The sequence below is a fragment of the Chionomys nivalis genome, chromosome 11 (genome assembly GCF_950005125.1).
Source record: "Chionomys nivalis chromosome 11, mChiNiv1.1, whole genome shotgun sequence".
Taxonomy (NCBI): Eukaryota; Metazoa; Chordata; class Mammalia; order Rodentia; family Cricetidae; genus Chionomys; species Chionomys nivalis.
Window position 1 is genome coordinate 78529575 of NC_080096.1, and position 14768 is coordinate 78544342.

The 14768-nt window shown below is 40.1% G+C and overlaps 1 protein-coding gene across 5 annotated transcripts in view; it reads left to right on the forward strand.

Annotated features, from left to right (window-relative positions):
* Astn2 (astrotactin 2) overlaps nt 1–14768 on the forward strand; it is a 987955-nt gene that overhangs the window by 454494 nt on the left and 518693 nt on the right. For 4 of the 5 annotated variants that reach the window (XM_057784267.1, XM_057784266.1, XM_057784269.1 and 1 more), the window contains 3 exons: nt 2017–2101; nt 3078–3152; nt 3917–4054. In XM_057784267.1, the coding sequence (XP_057640250.1) occupies nt 2017–2101; nt 3078–3152; nt 3917–4054 (298 nt within the window). The remainder of the gene's footprint in view (nt 1–2016; nt 2102–3077; nt 3153–3916; nt 4055–14768) is intronic. The other variant, XM_057784268.1, reaches the window with a different exon arrangement.

A 14768-nucleotide genomic window follows, 5' to 3' on the forward strand; every position in this document is an offset into this window, starting at 1 on the left:
GATGTATAACATTCATGGTTCCTTGTTAAAAAGGGGAGCTTTACTAGATAAATTGAAACGTCTTAAAATAAGTAGTCTGAGCATAGTTTCACAAGCTGTTCCTAACTGGTCTTGTTTATATGGTCTTTGCTTTATTTACGCAAAGCGTTAATTCATAAGGTTTATAGTATGTATAGATGGATACCTCTAATCAAAATTACCTGATTTCAATACCCCAAGCCCTCATAGTAGAGCAAAAGAACGGTTTGATTCCTACAATTTTTCTGTGACTTCTACACGTGTACCATGTATGTGCATGCATGTACACAATAACTAAATACATGTAGAAAATGAAGATTGAATTTACAATTCCTATGTCAAACAGCTCGAGCTTGTTTGTATATTGATTCTGAGACTCATAATTCTCTTCAATGAAACAGAGATGACAGGAGGCCTTGTTTTTCTTGAGGTCAGCTTGAAATAAGAATATCTGAATACCTAGTAGATATGTGGACTCTTATCAGTGGCCTCAACTCTGTAATGTGACTTCTAAGTATCTATCATGTTCCTTTTCAATTTTTAAAGAGATTCAAAATGAAATGCAAGAAAAATTAAAGGCCAAAATTGAAAAGTCTTTAAATCTCCCATGCTGAATAATGTAATGCATATCCCTCATCATGTTATGAACAGTTTCAGTCAGACCAACTGGAATTGCTGTGATTTACCAAAAGATGGAAATGAAGGCACTCAAATAGCAATAGCCAGGAAACTGACCAAACGAAGGTTATACAGGGGACTCATATTGTCTAGGGCTGAGGTTTACTCTCTGCGAGGCAGCAGGTTAAGCCATGTAGCTTCTAAAGGCATTTCCCCGGTGTGGGTGTGTTTCCCAGAATGGTGGGTCTGCACATGGTCAGGCTTCCATGCCTTCTTTTCTTCTTTCAGTATGAGCACTGGTGGTGGAACTTAAAGCAAGTGCTCTACCACTGAGCTCAAGCCCCAGCCATGCGGGTTTCTCAAAATAAAGTTTGGAGGAAGTTATGTGTATCATCCCCATGGAGAATCACTCCACGGAGAGCACTTTATCCCCCAAATTTATTTTTTATGGACTCTATTTTTAAAGAAGCATATGTCAACATTTCACAAGTATACCTTGGTGGAAAATAACTAATTTAACTTTAAAAGTTCACACCTTCAGAAATACTCAGAGAAGTTATCATAAGGAACCTTCTGAAAACTGTTATAGATTTCTGAACTTTGGAAATGATAGACAAGGCATGTTGAAAGCATCGCAGGCAATGGTAGGAGATACTCACAGTAGGGCCTGCTAGGAGGCATGCATGCAGCCTCACACCGACAAGGCCAGTGAAGAAAACAAAGGGTCAGGGAAATGGCAGAGATACAAGGAAGGAAGCACACAGCAGATAAAGAACAGGACGGGGCGGAGAATCAGACTGAAAGGGAGATAGCAGGGAAGAGGCAATGAAAGGAAAATGAACAAACCAGAAAAGGATTAAACTGTAGGCAAAATACCCTTTCCAAAAGAGGAATTTCTTGAAGGATTTGGCATTTGACCAAGGGTTTATATGTTGATGGGCAAGGCTGACTCATTCCACTGGAAAGACATTTAATTTTCTAATTATGCTTGTACAATACATGAACATTTATTTATATATACATATATAGTCAAATAGATATGTATACTTTTTTTTTAGAAAATAGGCTCTCTGTCACTACCTAACTACTTCCTGTTTTCCTTTTCAAACTGTGAGCCCCATCAACCACTGAGTTACACCTTTTGCCTTTGTGTCTCTGGTGTAGGACTGAGCTTGCCTAAATGTGTCCAAACTGTAGTAGGCGGAAGGTGAGTGGTTGAAGACACAAATGAGGGGAAACATTAACTGCGCCAGTAGTCAGGGGGTACGGTTCCCTTTTTTACAAGTCTTTCCCAAAACTTTCAGCAAAACAAGAGAACCAAAAAAAACAGTATATGCATAGAGGCAATGTATCACAAAACTTGTTTCCTTTTGATTACAGGGGAGTGCAGTTGTCACGAAGGTTATGCCCCTGACCCAGTTCACAGACATCTGTGTATTCGCAGTGACTGGGGGCAAAGCGAAGGGTGAGTGACATGGGACCTCAGGGCTGGGAAGACACACACCCATTCCTTTACCTCCTAATCTAGAATCTGCAACAAATAAGATTGCACAGTGCTCAACCCTAAATCGCACGTCTGTACCAGCCCTTTCCCAAAGGCTTCGGAAGAGGGGCTATAAAGCTGGTAAGAACCAGAGGCGGTGGATGACTACAAGCGTAAGGTGTTTGCCAGCCACAACAGAACAAATGCACATATGAACTCACAGCGATTATGACAGCTTGCGCAAGACCTGAGCATGCTCAAGCAAGACAAAATCCCCAGTAGGGGGTGAGGAGAAGTGAGCATGAAATCCTACCCATAACTGAGGACATAACAGCATTGTGATAGTTTTTGGTAATTGTCTTAAAAGGTGTGACCCTTGGTAGGTCAATCACTCTCCAGAGCAGGTCCTATACCCAAGATTATAAAACAAATTGAACTTGATGGATTTGAAAAAGGAAAACAAAGCATGGAGTTAGGTGGTTGGAGAGGTGGGAGTGGATTAGATGAATATTATCAAAGTACATTATATGAGATTCTTCAATAACAAATAAAGTATTATTTTAAATATAAATCAAAACACACTCTACATACACACAAGCAGCCCAATAAAAAGTAATACCTATTTTCTGGCTGACTCACACTTCAGTACTAGAGGGACATGATTGAGGAAGCTTCTAGAGAACAAGTACTGTTTACTCATCAACCCAAACAGGAAATAATAAAGTATGCTGAGGAGGAATTGGGTTATTCAATGTTAATGCAAAAATGGACAAGTGAGTTTAACAAAAGTGAGTCCTTCTGTGACATGAAAACATTCCTTTAAAATGTAGAAAGTCACGTCTAGCATTTACTTCTATGGAAAATGATTGTTCATATAGCTATTACTGAACAGCCTGACTCCTACTTACCTCAAACTAAGACCATGTCTTGTCTTCTGTTTCCTCCGGTATTTCTTCAGACCTTGGCCTTACACAACACTGGAGAGGGGCTATGATCTGGTGACAGGAGAACAAGCCCCTGAAAAGATTCTCAGGTGAGTTGACAGTTTTATTGGGGTATGATGATAGGGAAAGGAGAAAGGTTAGACAGAATGTGTGTTTGTACAGTCTTAGAGTGTTGATCCTCAGCTTCACTGGGTATAAAAGAACTCTCATTGGCACTGAGGCAGCATCATGGCCCGTGTTGCTATGGGAATCTGGTTCCTGTTTGTCTGGCTGCTAGACATAGAGATTTGAGTACTTGAACTAGAAGAGACATTGCTGATTTTTCAGTCTACCCACTTAAAAAATATGCTATAACCTTGCTCTCTTCCTATTACCTCTGCAGCCTCTATGAAACTGTGTATAAAACTTCAATGCCTAAGCAGATAAAGGCACACAGCGAATTAAGTGGCAGGCCAGGGAATAAGATACTGATTTGGATTGATTTAGACTCCATGCTCTTACCCTCTGTGCCAGACTGCTCCTTGGGACTTCTTATGGAACTCCTGCTGGGAATCAAGACTGCATGGGGCGGGGAAGCAGAGCTACAATAGTTCTTGTCTTCACAGTGTCTGCTCATTACTCATGCAAAGATAACAAGCAACACAAAGCAATGCAAGGGCCAAATGACGAATAAAGTTAAGGGACAAGCATCTCAATATGAGTAAATCTGCTAACACTATGCTTTGGGGAATATAGAGCATTCGGTTGGGTGGGGAAATGAGAAAATGCCCCTAAGGGATGGGAGGAGGGCCCACTTTTTCTTTTTATTCTTTGCTTCCCGGGGAGTTCCCCAATGGAAACTCTTAAATTGCAGGTCTACTTTCAGCTTGGGCCAAGGCCTCTGGCTTCCGGTCAGCAAAAGCTTTGTGGTTCCACCGGTGGAGCTGTCCATCAACCCCCTGGCCTCCTGTAAGACGGATGTGCTCGTCACAGAAGATCCTGCAGATGTCAGGTAGGGAAGTCATCTTTAAGACACCGTATAGAGGACTTCTTAGAGTTGTGGGGTTCCTTCTGCTTCAGCTTCATGGGCGTTCTTGTGAAGAAAAGAGTTCAGGAGTGTTGATAGAGGCCTGGTATATTAGAGAATGTTGTCAAATCCATCTGCTCCTAAATTCTAGAAACATCTTCTGTTGTTGTGCCGCCCTGGCTACCCTCATTGCTTTCCTTCTGTGATTTTATTAAAAAAATGAAATAAAACTATCAGATGCAGTTATATCTCACTCACTGTGACATATGTTATGAATGGGCTTATCATATAACCATTGTTATGATAGAAAGTCATGAAAGTTTGAAGGACGGCTGTTTTCTATTATGAGAATAAAATTTAGAAAATCCACAAAATCTGATTCCCAAAGTATCAAGTCATCTTGATCTTAACTCATGAAATGAATGTGACTGTATCTCTTGCTTTCATATCTTGACCCTCACAACCAACTTCCTTTGTAGACTGGTTCTGCTTTCTTCTAATTAGTGGTTCATATATTATGCTCTCCCATTATGTGGCATACTTCTCAAGGTCAAAAAAAAAATAATTTGCTTAGCTCTGTAATCCCTAGATCCTAGTACATATTGGACATCTACTAAATGTTTATTGATTTCATTAAGTCAAGGGCCTTAGACCTGATCCTAGTACAAGTCTGGATTTTTCTGGTGGAGCGTCTAGAGCATCTGTCTCTAATTTGATTAAAGAAAACCTTCTAGAAACTAGGACGTTGTCATAAGTGGATTCTAGTATTAATTATGTAAATGACTTGCACACCACTTACTGATGAGTGAACTGAAATTAAAACCTGGCCCTGATGACTGCCTGTGACTATTACCCTACTACTCAACAATTGTCACAGATTCATTCCGAATGGAAACGTTGTCAACATGTATATGTCAGCACGTATATTCTTCTGAGAACTCCCTGAGGAGCAGCTCTCTGCATCTGCTGCACTTCACATGGAAGGATGAGACTAACATGTTTTTCTGGGCTATTAATGTTTTTCACAACAGCTATCTTTAAAAAAAAATGATATAATACTGATGCTGAAGGGATGACTCGGCAGTTAAGAAAGTGCTGTTTTTCCAGAGGACCCAAGTTCAATTCCAAGGTGGTTCATAGCTGTAATTACAGACTCAAAGAATTCAACATCCTCTGTGAACTCAGAGGCACCTGCACTCATGCGCATATGTCAACACATAAATACACATAATTAAATTTTTTAAATAAATTAAAAATTAATTAGGACAATAAGTGAATAGCATTTACAAAATGCAGTGGCATATCATTAAAAATTGAAGAACAAACATATTTCTGTATATTCAAACTGATTCATCATGGTTTCCATCATTTTCATGTTTTAATATAGGTTTGAAGCAGATGAAATAAGAAAACTTTGCTAAAGTCTCTGGGAATTGCTTATTGCAAAAGTGTAACAATGTACATCTAATAGAAGCACTCTCAAGAGCTCGAATGACTTCAGCTAAAATCCCTTGAAAGGTACTCTGCAGAGCTATATGCGACCTGGGACTTTAGTGAAGACGTTCATGTCAGATGCACTAATAGTCACATGTGTGGGGTTTCAAGGACTGGGTGAGGGTGTTATTTCCACCGTGTGCAAGCAATAAGATACACCCAGGTCGAATTTTCTGAGTTTTAATTTTTTTGTCTGTAAAATGAAGATAGCAGAACTTCCTCATGAAGTAAAAGAATAATACTCATACCCACTGATAGTAGCCTATGTACAATAGCTCATACCCACTGATGGTACCCTATGTACTAGGTTATTACTGATAAAATTGCATTTTATCTTTATATCATCTCACGAATCTATGCTGTTCTTTTGTTGTTGTTGTTGTTGTTGTTTTTGTTTTGTTTTGTTTTTCGAGACAGGGTTTCTCTGTGGTTTTGGAGCCTGTCCTGGAACTAGCTCTGTAGACCAGGCTGTTCTATGCTGTTCTTTTCATTTATTTATAAACGTTAAGCAGGCACACAAAAACTATCTTAAAGGCCAGATTGTGTTCTTACCAGGAAGTGATAAAACCACGTTTTGGTCTCTACTCAGCAAGGGTGGATAAAAAATTATAGTCCTCCATGTGAAGTGATTTTCACTAAGGTGGTGGATTCTTCCAAGTGACATTAATAAACCTTTTTTGACATGGCATTGCCCAGGCAAGTATATCATGAGTATTTTAAGAATTAATGAGTACCAGTCATGTAATATGTTAGAAATTAATAAATAATAGATCATGCTTATAGATAGCCAATATCGCTGACATGGAATCACAGCCAAGAGATGAGAATGAGAACTGTGGCAACTGCAGCCACAGGGGGCACGTTACAGCAGGCCTGCAGGACTGACTTGTAGGTGCACCGCAGGTTTGGACTGGGATCCCAAACATGATAAATCTGGGGAGAAGTATGGGGCCTCTCACAATCGCAGTCAGAAAAGTTGTGACCCACTGTGGTAGTTAAATTTTAATAAAACTAATATTAACAAAATATGGCCATTATAGGAAGCAGATTAAAGTTTAATGTACTTATTACAAGAGGGTAAATTAGTGTGGTGGTTTGAAAGAAAATGTCTCCATTTAGTGGCCCTATTAGGAGGTGTGACTTTGTTGGAGTAGGTGTGACCTTATGGAAGGAAGTGGAGACAGGATTTGAGGTCTCCTATGTTCAAACCATGCCCAATGTAGCACTAAGACTCCTTCTCTTGCCTGAAGATCAAAATGCTTAACTCTCAGTTCCTTCTCCAGCACCATGTCTGCCTGTATGCTACAGTGTCCCACCATGATGATAATGGACTAAACTTCTGAAACTCTAAGGTAGCCACAAATAAATATGTTTTCCTTTATAAGAGTTGCCATGGTAAGGGTGCCTCTTCACAGCAATAGAAACCCTAACTAAAACAATTAACATGACCACTGTGGTAATCTGTCAAGTAGTGTCTACTCATGTTAGATGTACAGATGCCTAACACATTGATTTCACCACTAAGTAGGTGTGCAACAGAGATTTGTAGATGTATGTGTATAATAGTATTGAACTACAAAATCCAGGCACAAATATATGTACATATATACTCTTACAATGATTTATACTATTGGGTTTACTAGTTTGTAAAAGCTTTGGTATTACTTTGGGTGATAGAGGATTAATGGCTAAGGACAGTTGGAGGGTTTGTGTGGTGCTGACGGAGTTTGATATTTTCATCTTAGCTGTGCTTTTATAAGCATTTCTCCTGAACATTCATCAAAGTATACAGTTTTTGTGAGACTCTTTTATTTTGATTAAACATAAAGTTCAATGTTTAAAGTTACAAACCTTGGAGCCCATCTGAACCACCCCAGTTCACACCTTCATTCCATCAAATACTCGAATGTGAGGTTTTCTGTATTTATGCTTTAAACTTGAGGACATTGAAGATCGAAGGATTTTTGTTTTGATTTTGTGGCTGGTTTTTATACTGTATAATAGAGAAGAGAAAATTATATTGTCTAATACAAGTAAAGTGCCAACTTGACAATGGTTAGCTCTCTAGAGTCCATGCTTATAATTACCATGCTTATAATGACAACACAATGGATTTTCTCCTCTTTTCTTCTTTATTCTTTTGTCTTTCCCTTGCAAAAAGGGTGCATCTAATTGATGGTCCATTTTTAAATCAACAGTGTCTTAGTGTTGAGAGTTTATGCTAATCTTTGTGTCATAAGAATTTGAATGAACATGTGCAGTTTCCTGTGGTTTGCAAGGCCTGTGGCTTTATGCACATGGACATCTTTATTGGATAAATGAAGAGTCACGTTTGGGCAGACAGGGGATGCTTGGAGAGGTGGAAAGGGAAGAATACACTGTTTTCAGAAGATAAAAAGAACACTGCTCATTAAGTATAAATCATGGGAAGACCAGCATGGGCAGCATTTAGGTAGAAGAGAAAGTTTTCAAGTCAGATGGGGTTAGGGGCAAGGAAGAGAGCCCTTCCCTGGTGGCCTCCTATTCTCTAGCTACCTCAGCATGAAGCTGCTGGGTATGAAAGCTACAGTACTGGAGACACTAATAATGCCAGCTATGAAGGTAGGGGAGCGAGAGCTCATGAATTCCTTTCAGTTCTTTAGAAGAATAAAACCTGCCAGTCCCTGGTGCCTCTTGTGTGCCAGGCACTGTGCCAAGCACCCTAGTGTTACCGGCATGATTAAGGCTTACCTCTGCTTTCAGGAGGCTCATGGCTTAGCAAGGAGCATAGAACATGAGACTGACTGGAGAAAGGAAATAAAAGTTCCTTGTGGAGAGGGAAGCATGGCAAACAACGCTTCTTGCTGCACACTGGGCCTTCTTCACAGTTTGGCCCGGAGCAGAATCTTCTTATAAGAGAAATGTGAGAATAGCTATTGTAGTTGGAATAATAATCATCCACAAAGCCCAGCATTTGGAGCTCCTCAGTGATTTTTCTATGATCTCAATCAATGAAAATGAAAGAGTGAAGTGCTGTTAATTTCTCAACAATGTTGAAAGAATAATGGGATATCAGAATGCAAGCTAGCGTTGCTCACTTGGTGATCGCTTTCACACTGAATTCTTTCTGAATAGAATTAAGAATTTCTTCTTGTTCTTTTGCCCTTTCAATTCCAAGCCCTGAGAATTTATTGAACATATATTATATGGAGGGCTATGTAGTTGAGATACAACATATAAGAAAAAAACTCAATGCATTAAATGAGACAAAAATCACAAAAAGATGTACTTTGTGATATTCCAAAAAGTGGGACATTTTTAGGCAGAAAGAAAACATAATGCCAGAAGTGGCCAGACATATGTAAGGGTTAAAATGGGGTTTCCACAGATGTGTAAATCTCTGAATAAAGTATGCAGGATGTCACTCTGTCACCCACTGGTCCACAACTACCGAGAAACTTGTTAGAAACTCAGATTCTCACACTGGATCTATGGTAGATCGAAAGTGATGCCCAAACGTAGGAAGCCTTAATACTTAATCCTTGCTAATATCATTTGTTTTTAAATAACTTTTCATAAATATTATCAAGACTTTAACATAGCCTGGTTTACCTTACTTATGGTTATGTGTCTAGAACACCGTGGCAGATACTTTATAAGAGAGAAGCGGAGAGTATTTGACACATACAGAAGAGACAATGTGAAGGAGTGTAAAGTTGATGTATTACACTCATGAGCCAGGGAAAGTCAATAATCAGCATAAAAGCTGGATTGGACACAAATTGGATTGGATACACACACACACAACACAAATACATACACCACCTCCACAAGAAGGATGACCTTGATCTCAGCCCAGCAATACTGATTTAAGATTTCTGGTTATATTTTAAGCCACCCCAGTTTGTGTGATTGTTTATAGCGAATACAGGAAGCAGCACCTACTGAGTCAGATATTCTGGGGATTAGCCCAGCAGTTTAATGGAACAGGTTCTTGGATGATTCACTCTGTGAAATTTGAGTTCAATCTACTAGGAAATGAAATAAAGAATAAAGTTATCCTGATTGACTGGAAAATAAAGTGTACGAGAGCCCGGACACTCTAAGGTGGCCTTATCTCCGGGCATGGAGATGCATTATTCCTGTTTCTTTTTATCCTTCCCTTCCATTTTCCTCTGGGTTGACTTCATTCTTGTGCATACAGTTACACTCAAACCTTATCTTGTAACCTGAGACAATATAATGTGATGCAGCGAAACAACAGCCACATAGCTCAGGTAAGTAGCATCACTTGCCCAAGGCCATAGTCAGTAAATGAATCCTAGAAACATGGCTCTTTTGAGTACACAGTCCTCATCTGTAGACTCTGATGCCTCTGTTTGAATAATCATGGGACATTAACCAGTGCTTCAGATAAGTTCTTGAAGGGGCAGACTGCTTTATTTACCTTGTCCTGAATCACACACTCGCTCTCGAAACCAATCTGTTATAGGACTTAACTACATGTGTTGTGACTAGAAGTATGGTAGTCGCCAGGGAAAGCTCAGAATGCACAGTGTGGTTGTGGGACAAGAAAACACCACAGGTTAAACACATGAACAAAGTACAGGTCTGGGCTGGAGCTTTCACTTCTGTCAGACTAGAGCAGTCAGTGGTGCAGAAAGGGATGCATGACAAAGACTCTGGGGATATTAGAGAAAACAACTCTTCTATTTTCTCCCCTCTCCCTATTCTCCCTTCTCCCTGTCTCCCCCATTGTGGACCTCATGGGCTCGAGGCACTGCATCTAGTCAGGGAGCATGTTCTGCAAATGGGAGGCAGGATGGTAAGGTGAAGCCTTCAGCAGACACACACACTGGCTTCTTGCCTGTGTGGTAGAAAATATGCTAGGCTCAAAAGTTGTAAAAACAGCCTGGGAAGGAAATGGTGGGCAAGGCATAGATTTTGCCACCACATAGAGCTGGATGTGACTTCTCACTCCACAACTTAGACCAAGCCTGTTCTGAACTTCCAAATGAAAACCCAGAAGGAAGAAGCTAATGTGTCTCTTCCATATGATGATTGTCAGGGTAGATGATATATGTAGAGAGGCTTGCATGTCACAGTGTGTGCATTTGGTGCCCACTGAGTAAAAGGAATATTTGTCTCTGCGTGTGTATGAGACTGAAACCCATTTCTTTGTGTGTGTGTCTATCCCCATATCAGTTATCTAAATATCATCTATCATTCATCCTTCCATCTATCATCTATGTACTATTATTTTTATAGCACTTTGCTCTATAACCCAGAATGACTGCAGCCTGTGATCCTCCTGAGTTATCCTCCTCCCTGTTGGAATAACAAGTCTGCTTCACCTTGCCCAGCTGAGAAAATGTAAACGTAGCAGCATTTGTAGTCCAGAAGAAGGAAACAATGACATAGTAGAGTATAACTGGGAGATTAGAAAGATATAGTTCATGATACAGAAACAGCATACAAACAGGATTTCTGCTTTATTTCTCTGGATCATATTTTTTGATAGAAAAAGTATGGAAGGGGCCGGAAACAAATATGAGCAAGGTACAATGACACAGGCATATGAAAACACCATAGTGAAACCCATTTCTTCGTATCCTAACTAAAATAGTTAAAATAGTTGATAATAATAAATGTACTATCAAGAGAAAGGCATTAGAGGTAAAGACATTGAGGAATGCCATAGGACAGAACATGACCCTATAGATATGGAGGAATCAGGCAGCATGTTTTGATGGGAGGGCTCTTGACACAGGGTTGACATCATTTGATAATCAAGATTCTTCTCTTTTATTGGAGATGAATACAAATTGTAAGCATGATTTCATTCTTTTCAATGGCATTTTTACTTTGTTATTTGAAGTTTTCATATACTTTGCAATGTACTTTGACTATATCCACCCCCATCTCCAGCTCCTTCTACAACCCCTAGCACAATAGTTCTCAACCTGTGAGTCACGAGCCCTCTGGGTTGAATGACTCTCTCACAGGGGTCACTTAAGATCATCTGTCTATTAGATATTTTATTACGATTCATAACAGTAGAAAAAAGTAGTTATGAAATAGCAATAAAATAATTTTATGGTAAGGGGTAAAAACAACATGAGGAATTGTATTAATGGATTGCAGTATTAGGATGGTTGGGAACCACTGCATGACTCTTTCTCAGCTTCATTTCCTTGCTTTTTATATAATTAATAACACATTGTGCCCAATTAGTTCGTGAGTTCTTTCCCCCCTTTCCCTACACCACCCTCTGCAATCATCAACTGCCAGTAATTCCACAGATATCGGTGGAGCCTCAGAACACAGCGCTCCATGCATTCTGGAAAACTGGCTGACAGGAGCTTGTGCAAGTCCTGTGTAAGTAGCCACAGATGTTCTGAAGATGTCATTCATTGCTTTTCTCCTCAACCGCTGGCTCTGATGTTCATTATTCTTTTCCACATTGTTCCTTTAACCTTGTTTGGAAGAAGTTGATACAGATGACCCGTCTATCACTGAACACTCAGTGTCACTTACTCTCATCACTGTGCACAGTTATGAATCTTGTGTTAGTCACTACACACTGCACAAATAAGGCTCTGACCAAGGTAAAGAGCAACAACACAACTCTATGGGTATAAACAGAAATACGTAGAAGTCAATTTCACAGCATGGTCATTTACAAAACAGCAATAGGAGGTTCCATACCCCCAGAGATTATGGCTTCCCAGACATGGGCATTTGATTGGGTTTGCATTACATTACATGACATCCCTCCTCTGGACTATGTCTCAAATCCAACCCAAAAGTAATTGGTTACCCTGTAACCACCATGCTTTGGTTGCATCAATGGGCACAGCTTATCTAGCCGGTTGGTGTTGGGACTTGCAAGGGCCATCATTATTAATGTCTTCTCTCTCCTATCAGTTGCACGGCACCTTCTGACACTGGACAGCTAGTCAGCTGATAGAAAGTTTCCTGACCAGCTTGAGATTAGTTTCTCTTTTTCAGTCAAAGTGAAATGTGTTGTTTTCGATGCTCTGGATCTTCCTGACCATAACTCATAGGGAGGTATCCCATGCTGACACAGACTTTTATTTGCACCTCTCTGACCTTCTAAGACTTTGTTAGAGAAAGTATGTTTTGGTTTAGTTTGGTTGGTTGGTTGGTTGGTTGGTTGATTTTGCTTTTTGTGGGTCTCTCTCTCTCTCTCTCTTTTGTTTGTTTGTTCTTGTTTTTTGAGACAGGGTTTCTCTGTGTAGCTTTGGAGCCTGTCCTGGAAATCACACTGTAGAACAGGCTGGCATCAAACTCACAGAGATGATGTCTGCTTCTGCCTCCTGAGCGCTGGGATTAAAGACGAGTGCCAACACCACCCAGTTGAGAAAGTGTGTTTTTAACCACACATTCGTAGACAAGCTAGGAATGCATTCTCTGTCCACACATAACACTGTGAAGCTGTTATGGGGCGGGGTATGGACATCTGAAATGGAATCTCAAGCTGTCAGACTCCTCCCACCACTGACACCTTCCTTACCAGTTCTATAAACATTCCTTTCTCAAAGGGCAAGAGATCTTTCATAAGCAGCCCATTTAACAGTTTACAACCCCAAGATTAGGGTATTGGACAAAGTGAATAGAACAGACCTCATGACAAACTATGCAGGTTTGAGTTCCAGCTCTACCACTTGTTAACTAATGTTGACCAAATTATTAAGGCCTTCTTAGCCTCAGTTTCTCATCTGTAAATGGGAATGATAATCACAGTCTTATCGCTGGATGTTCTTGAGGTGTGAACAACATATTTAAATTCTTAGTTGTTTACTTTTAAATGATAATGACCAGCTCTGTGTCTAGATCTGTCTAGACCCCTTTTTATAAGTATAAATTGTGACTCCTTCCAGCTAATGATGTAGTTCCTGTTTCTTTTCAGGTGGAGAAACCCATGATCTGAGTTCTCTACACAATATTACTTGAGTAGTAAGTCAGTTTTGAACCTAGATTGTAAGGCTAGTGGTGCTTGCTGTCTGCTGTGGACGCATAGGCGAGTCATAGAGGGAGGGAGTTACTGGCTTTCCCCCTTGGTCTTTACTGACCATTTGGTCAGTAAGGGAAAGAGTCCTTTCTTACTGTTTTATTTCTTCAAATTTTCTGTATATATGTAGGCAGACATGCGTGTGTGCGCAGGTACACACGTGTGCAGATGTGCATACATGTGGAGACTCGCGGACAATATCTCTCAGTGGCTGAGTACTCACTGAATAGGTTAAGCTGGCTGGACAGTGGGTCCCACAAATCTGCACTCAGTACTATACCTGGTGGTTTGTTTTTTGGATTTTTTTTCTTTGAGGGTGAGGTGTTGTAGTTGTTTGTTTTGAGTTTTTGTTTGTTTGTTTCAACATTAGAGGGCCAAACTCACCTCCTTGTGCTACCCCTCTCACTGAAGGCATCCATCCTTTCTGCAAATGTGTACTAGGCCATGAATGAAAAAAGAGAGTGTAAGTAACTTAGAAGCCCCTTTGACAGCTAGCTTGGCTCGTAGAATTCGGCAACAGAATTTACCCTGCACCATCACATTCGTCCTTCGTTATGGGAGATGAAGCTCATTTGACGAACAGTGTATAGGCTGCCCCACTTGCTACCACATGGGTTAACTCTCCACCATTCTCCTCCTTCCCTACTGCCTGTCATTCAGCCAGTGAGCCTGGAGACATATATATTTTTCCCATTTTAGTTTAGCGATCATAATAAAAGTGAAGTCTATTAGGATGAGTTTCTGCCCAGGCTCGGTAAATCTCTTCAAACACTGAGCAGCACGGGGTTTCTGTTAGTCTTTGTCACAGGGGAAGCTGTACCATGCCCTGGTGGGCAGCCCAGGTGCAGGGCTCAGAACACAGCCTCTGTTAAATGAAACTCAAATGGAGACTTTAGAATATAAATATTGAAGTGACCCAGGTTGGATAAAGGAGAACCAGTTAGCTAAGCATCTATCTTACATACAGGAAATGGTAAATTATTAAAATTTTAATAAATGTAATGATAAATATTTGATGTTGAATTATAGACGGCTTTGCAGCTACAGTGAAACTGAGAAATGACTTGTTATATCTGCATTAGAAGTTAAATACCTTTCAAATGGGACTTGTGATGCTGCTGCAAGTCTCCACATCTTCAGATTGAAAAGAGGGACAAACAAGAAAGCATGACTTGGAGCAAGTATGCTGGG